Genomic DNA, 9,390 nt, shown 5'->3' on the forward strand with positions numbered 1-9,390 from the left:
TCCAATGAAACCATGATGCCCATGTTTAATTTTCCTGGTATGTACAGATGACATATTCTTCCTTAAATATACAATCCTCACACAGCTCTCTGATTGTGGTTTCTGTTGTCCTTCACAAACGTCATCCCAGAGCTGTCTCTTGGCACGCATAAGAAAAGAAACAAGTGATGAAAATTTGTAAATCAACTTTATTCAACGATGACCATCATTTAGGCATCGGCAATAGTAACTTCAACTTCTACGCCTGGTTCAATGCTGATGGAAGTGATCTGCTTCACGATCTCAGAAGGGCTGTGCAAGTCAATGAGCCGCTTATGGATACGCATCTGGAAGCGATCCCAGGTCTTGGAACCCTCACCACAAGGCGTCTTCCTGGTAGTGATCCGCAGGGTCTGAAAAGTCAAACACGAGCTATTTAGCTGATGGACTGAGAGGAGTCATCTACAATCATATAAAAGTATGATCACCTCTAAATACTGTATGGTACCTATGCCATTAGAAAGTTATCTATTAAGTTATAGTCTACTGATGTTAACATTCCTTCCCCACATATTTAATTTCATTAAAAAAAGAAGTTCATTATTAAAATAAACTGAACAGAAAAGCCCCTTCCACATTCAACATGTTTTGCACCTAGTTACTTTAGGTATCAAAGCAACTTGTGAAATCATCTTCTTCACTGGGTCACCCTCAGTTTAGTAGTACTTCTTTTCATCTCACCTTCTGTTCTTTAAAAAAAGATATTTTAAACACACAGTTGCAGAAAGAAAACCAACTTTTAAGACAGGAAAACAGCGTCAAGTACCTTGGTGGGCATGCGAACAGGTCCCTTCACCTTCAGGTTTTTTTCCTTAGCACCTCTGATCAGGTCAGCACAGACTGAAAAAAGACATGCAGTAGCTCAGGTTTGCAACTGTTTTACTTGCTTGATTTCTTAGACAAGTATTTCAAACAAAATGTTGGCTCAGAATAGCGTATGAGTGATCACTGCCATTCATTTTAAGCATTATCCTCATAGCCAACCACGTACAACTGGAAGTGTTGTGGCATGATGAGCAAAATTATGTTCCAACAGTAAACAAAGCCATTACTACAACTCTATTTAAACTCTATTTAAGCTGTTATCTGCCTGAAGATCCAGCAAACAGTATTTTTTATATGATTAAACAGCGGCAAAGCTAGTTCCTAAACCAGATTAAATAATTTCTTAAAGAATGTTAAACTAAATTCTTCATAACGCAAGTGACAAAATATCGAGAAACCAGTGCCTTTCAGTTCTTATACATTCAAACTGTCATAACTATTTCAAAATTTCCCACAAGAACTAAAGGGAAGAAGCTGCACTCTTATACATTAGTCATTATGACATAGGTTTTCAGCATAATGCAAACCCCCAAAACACCAGCTGATTAAATTCAGATTAAATCTGAATTTATATTTCCGTGTATGAAGCACTTTTGGTTGACTTTGCCAGCCAAGGCACATACAAACAGGCAAACAGTAACATCTTTACTGGTTTCAATACATTGTATTTTGCAATGCAAACATGGCACCTATTATTCATTACTTGACAAGCTACCCAAGTAAACAGAAAAGTACTACTCACCCTTCTCCAGTGATTTTACATTGCGACTTGTCAAAGTTATTCTAATGCGATGAATTGCCACCTCTTGTTCCACAGGTGCTTTGCCAGTATCTTTAAATGCCTAAAATGTTGAAGTTACAAATATCAGACACTACAGTGAACACCAACCAGCACAATCCACAGCCTCTTAAAACCAGATTTCTAGAGTGTAAAGAACAATTTAGCTGTGGGACTGTATTAAACTACTGACTAGAAGAGATATCTGAAGGGCATGGTGGCACGGAAGAAAGAATGGGAAGAGAATGAAAGGGCAAAGTCCTAACTCTAAGGAAAAGCAAAATTTTAGTGTCTAACTGCATCTCACGGTGGGAAGCTGCAACACCCGGGTGTTTCCTGCTATGCCTATAGACAGCTGGCACAAACATTCCTTTTCCTCAAAAAAAAAAAAAAAAAACCAAAAAAAAAACCACGCCAGTCTTCATGTATCTTAAACTTAGCCTGACTACAAATTAAGACTTGACCAACAAAACAGCCACAACTCACACCACAAGAACAGAAAGGGGCACCTGGCCAGAAAGAAATTCGGCCACTCAGGAAACTGATTTGAGGAGCTTAAGCGATTAAACACTTGCAAATAATGGGGCATTAACGTGCGCTAAACGAGCTGATGAAATAGGAGTAAAAATAAGGAAAAAGAAAGGTTTTAAGAAAAGAGGGATGAAATATACATATGTATGCCTCTATAAAATATAAATTGGGGGGGTGCTCAGAGGACGGAACCAGGCCCTTCTTGGTGGTGCCAACAAGTAAGACAGGAGACAACGGGCAGAAACTGATGCACCTGAACATGAAGAACTTCTTTACTGTGCGGGTGATTGAGCAGTGGAGCAGATTGCCCAGAGAGGCTGTGTGTGGCGTCTCCCTCACTGGAGATATTCAAGAGCCGTCTGGAGGCAATGCTGCGCCATGTGCTCTAGGATGACCCACTGCGGTCCCTTCCAACTTAAACTGTTCTGTGATTCCATGAAACATGGGATGTCACACTGACGATAAGGTGTTCCCTACCGCATTAATTGATCACATCCCCTTTACAAGGGCCGCCCTGTAAGGGACACGAGACCGGATCAGCACCGCTCATGCCGGGCTGCGGCCGCCTCCCCTCCGCCTGCGGTTCTCCCGTGCTGCCTTTCCCGAAGGGAAAGACACTGCCGGGCCCACAGGCCGCCCTCCCTGCCCGCCGGCTCGGGGTGAGCTCCGGAAGCCGCCCCGGCAGCCAGGGGCCCTCCGCGCACCCCCGGGAAGGGCAGCGCGTTCCCGGGGCCGAGGGCCTGCACCGCCCGGGCGGGCACGGCGGCCACGCGGCGGGGCCAGCGCGGCGGCCGCGGCCCCGCTCCCTCCCCCGTCCCCAGCGCTCCCCCGCCTCACCATGGCGGCAGCGGAGCCTTCCTGACCGACTTATTCCCGGGCTCGGGCGGCGCGGGGCCCAGCGAACAGCGGTGAGCCAGGAAGCGGCGGCGCGGGAGAGGTGGGCGCAGCGGCGGCCGGCGCTTATATAGCGGAGCGGCGCCGCCTCCATCCGGGCGCTGCGGGACCTTTCACCCGCCCGCCGAGCACGGAAGCGCCGGGGCGGGGAGCTTGGGGAGGTTCAGCTTCCTGGAGGGATGGTGGCCTCGTAGTCCCGGCCGATGGCGAGCGGAGGGGGGCTCGGCAGCTGCCATGCCCCCTTGCCTGGGCTTGGCCCGCCCTGTGGCGTACAGCTCCCTTCGCGCTTGGCTCCCGCGGTCTTCTCGGGCTCCTGGGTGCCTTTTCCGGGAGATTCCGACGTTCTGCTGGGGGAGGATCGGAATTTGGCTTTATCGCTTCCAGTGATAGCGAGCCCGTTCCCGTCTGAGCCTTTGGGTCTTTTAGTCTTCATTCATTATCTTAAGCTGTGCCAGGGGAGGTGTATGTTGGACATTAGTAGGGGTTTATTCACAGAAAGGGTGGTTAGGCATTGGAGTGAGCTGCCCGGGGAGGTGGTGGGCACTGTCCCTGGGCGTGTTTAAGGAGAGACTGGATGTGCCATGGTCTAGTTGAACGTGGTGGTGTTCGGTCACAGGCTGGACTCGGTGCTCTCAGAGGTCTGTTCCAGCCCAAATGATTCTGTAAAGTGGAGATGCGAGAGCAGAAGTTTTAAGTAAAAGCGCTCGTTTCATTCATGCTTAAATTTAAGAACTTAAATGAATTTTATTCATGAGAGTTCCATTATTTGTTCAGGTTGGGCATTGGAGGCGTATTTTTTACTGAGAATGGTCTTTGATTTAGCCTGAACAGCAGTAACTGTTAGTCCCAAACCAAGTGTTTTGCTGAAAATATGTCTGTTTCAAGTTACATCACTGAAGAACCAGAGAAACATGTATTGAAATGATGGCCTATAGTAAGGTCACTATGACTATCTTTTAAAATTAATAATTCTAATTTGGAGTTCTGTCCAGGAGTCACAGACATGTATAATGTTAGCATAACTACTGCACCTCTGGAAGCTTAGTAGTTACTACAGTTATTCAAGAAAGCTTGTTTGGTGTTTTAGGATGCGCTTACGTTCAGCTATCACACTCTGCTTTAAAATATTTTTTTTTTCCCTACTAGTTGCTTTAGTGGTCTTCATTTGGTCCTTAAACTTCATGTGATGGAGTTAACTTTTATATGCCAACTATTCCATAGTTTAGGCTTGTTTGCACTTGGATTATTTGTACTCTTTGAAATCTCTAATTTACTAATACCTTCTTTGAAAGTACTAGAGGCTGTATTTTGATAAAGCAGTTCGAAGAAACATGGATACAGAAGTTGCTGTTTCCTGAAATGCAGTGATGTCTTTTGCCAATGGAGATCAGTACTTAAAAAATCTGTTTTGATGATAGTCACAGTTCTCTGGTCTCTTCCTCCCTGCAATAAAAACATCATTTGGTTTTGGTGGCTTGTTTTCTGAGCCTTTTAACAATTACATATATACTATTTTTGAACTTGTACACAAGGAACCCATGTTTATTCTGTTACCAGCTATTCCAGCTACTTCCTGAGGAAGTTTTCCATCTATAAGTGTTTTATATTCATCACTCTTAAATGCATGACCTCACACTGATCATGCTGAAGCACTTAGTTTTCCAGTAATCCAGATGGTTCCCAATCAGCAGCTCTGCTACACTATTTACTTAGAGCTTTTATGAATGTTCTTAGTAAACTTTATTTCCAGATAAAATACCAAGTACCTTGTTGCCAAGAACTAATTCCTGTGGGATTCAATTAGAAATATGTCTGACTGAGTCCTCAGTGGTGACACAGACCTGTAGCCTTAGTTTTAAGTTGCTTGCTATGAACTGTATGTGCACAGCTGTGCCAGTTTCTCCGTGTCCTTCTGAAAAAGTTGATGTGCCAATGTGGTATATCAACACTGTTCCTACTGTCTACCAAATAAATGCTGTAATTTCACGAAAAAAAAAGTCATTCCGAAAAGATACATTTTCCATACATTTAAGCTGTTTAATTTAAGTACAATTTGCTCATTTATTTCTTGTTCCTATATGAAGAAGTTGGTTTGGGTTTGGTTTTTTTTTTTCCTGGGGTTAAGGCGAGGTTGACTGTAAGTTCCTGAATTTGTTCCTTTCTTATTTTCTCAGTTATTGGCACTACCTCAGCTTTCTTTGAGATTTTTCTTTTTTTTTCCTGAGTTCCCCAGATTTCTCAGAGCTTATGGAAAATCCACATTAACGGCACACAAGTCTCCTTTGCCAGCTCTTAAAATTCTTGGATGCAGGCTATCTGGAGCTGCTGATTTAAAAACCGCCTCACTTCTGTTCCTATGTTTAAGGCTCCAGAGCTATTGTTGGAATTTTCTGATATATGTTGTTTTTCTCCACAAATGTGTTACAGAAATTTGCCTAAACTTTGTTTTCTCTGAAATACACTATATATTAAAAATGCTCCCTCTTGCCATTCATGTGAGTAAATAGCTGTTCTAAATACAACTTTTTGCTTATCTTCTGAGTTTTTTGTTATTCTTAACTTCTAATTCATATTTTATATTCTGCCCGGTTTTCCTTTGATTACATACTGCTTTTCATTTAGGTTTTTCTCCACAGACAACGCTAACTTTATTTAAGAGATTGTGATTCTGTGACTTAAATTAATACCCAACAGCCTGTGCTTTTTAGATGAAGCTTCCAGGAGTGTTTGCCTCATGTCAAATAATTAAGAAGATAACTTATTAAGAAGCAAGATGTGTTTTTAACATGCCTTGGTAGTCTGTAGCAAAAACAATACCTAATTTAGTGATTTATCATGCAGAATATCATTCCATGTGTATTCATGACACTTTCTGACTTTTATTTTGGTGTTTACAGATTACTGGGGATTTTTTTTCTCTCTTCCTTTGACTAGTTTGTCCTTCAGAAGAGTAGCTTCTGGCATGAGTCTACCTATGTGACAGAAGGAGCGTGTGCCCGTTGTCAATCAGATCTTCTGTAATAACTTAGTGAAATGAAGATTTGTGTTGTCTTCTGGTGAATGTTGAACCTTTCTCATGCACCTTTGACTGCATCAAAGGACAGACATACTCCCCAGGCTTTGTAGCTTGGGTTGTGAACACCATTCAGTTCTTTGAGTAGATTTATTCTGCTTATTTCACAGTGGTGGCCCGTGGATGGTTTTGGCAGGGCTCACAGTAGCTTCCTTAAATCTGCTCTGTCATTTTTCATACTGATTATTTGATGTGGGCAGCTCCTTGGAAGCTGTCTTGGTTGTGCCAGCCTATAGACCTCAAGCATTTGCTTTCAGTGGTGATTAACATGTTCCTATTTACTTGTAAATCACTTCCTTCTCCGAGGTCACCGGGATCTGAACACACTTTTAAGGGTTTTGTTTGAGCTTCTGATCTTAAAATACCTGTGAAGCAGGATCGTACCTGAGGCTTCCAGGACGGTCATAGTTCATCGGGAGATGGTTGAGTCTCTAAACCAGTCAGGAGAAATCCGATGAAAGCTATTTTCAACCCTTTTAAGAAAGACTACAGCATCTCCTTGGTCTTAATTGTAGGTATCTGCTGATCCTCTTGTGTTAAGTCTCTTGGTTGTATCATGTTGCAGAACTCTCATCCAAGTTCTTTGCTCAGCAGTTAGCTTTCTCTACAAGTGCCCCAGCTACTGAAACTTCAGAAAAAAAGCTGGAACTAAAAAATACCCCCTTTTAAAAGACTGATTTGTGTACATGGGTAGCTGCTAACTGGCAATGCTCTCTGCAGGTAGCAGGTGGACAGAATGCACAGCTGGAGTTCTCATATTGCACCTAGCCTGTCCATTTTACATTTTTCTAAATTTTCATGCCAATTCTAGTATAAAGCTCAGCATATAAAAATGCAACCACCCCTCAAAATATTAGGCTCTCTTTATCTTAAAAATTTCTCATGCAAGCATGGAAGACATGAACTAAGTCTGTAATTCAGAAAAAGAGCAACTGTGCTTTAATGGAGTCCTTTACTGTTGACAAATGTTGCTACAAATATTGATTGTTAGGAGATGTTTTCAAGTGGGCAACTTGAACTTTGTAGTTATCACCACAAGCTCTTTCTTTCTAAATACATACTTTATGCCTGGCAGATAATACACTTGGCTTCTAATGTCATTGATGTGGTTGGAGGAAAACTTCTCCCTTGTCAGCCTTGTTTTTACCTTGTTTTTCTGACACAGATCACTGTGACAAAAAATACAAAGCTGCTGATATGCTCCAGCATTTTTAATGACATGGAATCTGATACAACATTACAATATGTCTTAAAACACTCAGGGCTGAAATGGGATTGTCCATCTGGACAGCTTTCAGGAGGATATTTGAATTCATCCTGTTCTAGTTCAATCTTAATTTTTTTTTTTTTCTTTTCCAAATTGATGAATTATGTGTTCTCTGCTTTTCTGGAACAATGTTTGTTTTCTCTCCACTCCTTTCTCTGCTGATGTAATGCTTTTGTCAAATTCGTAATAATGAAAAAACCACTTTTTGCAGAGAGTAACTGTGCAGCTCACATAGTCTTGATAGCAACCGAGGTGGTTTATTGATTAGCAACATGTAATTTGCTGGTGATCAATGAGCTGTATATTGTGGATCGGTATCAGCAATACAGCAGAAATCACGATACTAGAGGCTTACAAACTGCTAGTAAGCACCCAGTGATTTCTTACTCCTGCATATTCACAGATTTCTATATGCACTTCCACTCTCTCACAAGAAGTGTGGGTTACAAATACCCAGTCCCAGTTTTGGGAGCCTGTGCAGCCAATCCACATGCCAGGAAAAGTATACTCTGAATTCCTGTTTGCACTCCTGAGAGGTGGGTCCCTACTGCTCTGCCTGATCCTGTCAGTCCCCCCAGTCTGTACCAGCAGTGGGGTGGCAGCTACTTACCATGTCTGATGAGGAGGATCTTAGAAATATTAGCACCTACTGCTCTCCCACCCCAAGATTTCTTCTAATAATCACAAATTCTCATGCTGCTTTTCAAGCTAACTTTTTTTTTTCCTCAAAAGGCTCTTGTTAATCTAATTCCCTGGTTAGTGTTTAATCTGAGTGGTCCTTGTCTTAAGCAAGCTTTGTTATTGTTAATTTCCTCTTAGTATTATCATGTTTTGGGCAAACATCCTCTGTTGCTGACCCCGACAATCCTCTCAGAACATGCCAGTTTGGGTATTCTGTTCACACAGACTATTTATACTCACATTCCTACCCTATCATCTGTTGTTATCCAGGCCAGGTTACCAAGAGTGGGAGCATGTAATCCCTGTACAAAAAATCCCCAGCATTAGCCCAGTGAAAGCAGAACTAGTGGGCATACAAACAGAACTGTGGCATTTTTGCATCCAGTTTTCATTTTGGAAATCGCCTCAGAAGACTTCATGTGGAGAAAGGTTAATCAAGTACAAAAAATGAACTCTAAACTACACAAATCTCTCCAATCCAGATTTGGCCACTTGAGGCAGCACCACTTGGCACTGTTTGTTGTGATCTGTTTCACTTTGTAAAAATAGTTCAAGAAGACCGCAGTAGTTTGTACAACATGCTGAAAACTTGCACCTACTCAAATAATATCCATGGGACTCATTGAACAGAGCAAGCTGTTCTAACACCAGAATTGGAAATGGCTTCCAGGACACGGGTTGTTTAGCTGCTCTTACCTTGCTGGCTTCTCTATGGGTGCTTTGTCCTGGGAGTGTTTAGGAGCTAGTGGTATGTACTGGTGTGTACAAACTCTCACAATGCTGTGCTGTGAAAGACTTTGGAGTTGTCTTTCCTCCTCATATCTGCCTCATGCAAAGACTTCGTGGGAAGCTGCCAGCAGCAGGGTATTAGCATGGTTGGATGTCTGTCCTGGAGAGAAAAAAAAGTGTTTAATTTTACAGCAGTTCTGTTTGCCAGTATATGTAGTCCACATATATGTTTGCGTATGTGTTTCAGAGCCCACTGATCATGGTTTTTTCATCCAAAGACCAGTTTAATCTAGTATAATTCTTTGGCGAGACAGAGTAGTAGGGAATTGTTTCACGGTGCTTGTGCTGCCTCTCTGTCATGGAACAGGGATAATTTAAGGAATGGTTCTGGCCTCACACTGCCTTATGCCTAGAGGAAAAATTTCTCTTGATATGGAATGCATCACTTCATCATGTTTAGGTTTTTTATTCCTGAAAAATTTTTCCTCATCTCTTCAGGATTGGTGTCCTTTTGTGATATTCTTGATCCAATTGGTTTTCAGATGGTGAATGTTTGCAAGCACAAAATTCAGC

At 42.2% G+C, this 9,390-nt stretch overlaps 1 protein-coding gene and 1 non-coding gene across 2 annotated transcripts; both read right to left on the reverse strand.

Moving 5' to 3' along the window:
• Positions 1 to 168: 168 nt before the first annotated feature.
• Positions 169 to 3,129, reverse strand: RPS20 (ribosomal protein S20). The gene is made up of 4 exons (XM_048287035.1): positions 3,011 to 3,129; positions 1,607 to 1,706; positions 806 to 879; positions 169 to 392 (listed from the first exon to the last, which is right to left on the reverse strand). The coding sequence occupies exons 1-4, from the start codon at positions 3,011 to 3,013 to the stop codon at positions 210 to 212; spliced, it is 360 nt and encodes a 119-aa protein (XP_048142992.1). The 5' UTR covers positions 3,014 to 3,129; the 3' UTR covers positions 169 to 209.
• LOC125317456 lies at positions 958 to 1,021 on the reverse strand. Its single transcript, XR_007200099.1, has one exon. It is a non-coding gene; the product is annotated as a small nucleolar RNA U54 (small nucleolar RNA).
• Positions 3,130 to 9,390: the final 6,261 nt, after the last annotated feature.

Source organism: Corvus hawaiiensis, chromosome 26 (assembly GCF_020740725.1).
Source record: "Corvus hawaiiensis isolate bCorHaw1 chromosome 26, bCorHaw1.pri.cur, whole genome shotgun sequence".
In the NCBI taxonomy this organism is placed as follows: domain Eukaryota; kingdom Metazoa; phylum Chordata; class Aves; order Passeriformes; family Corvidae; genus Corvus; species Corvus hawaiiensis.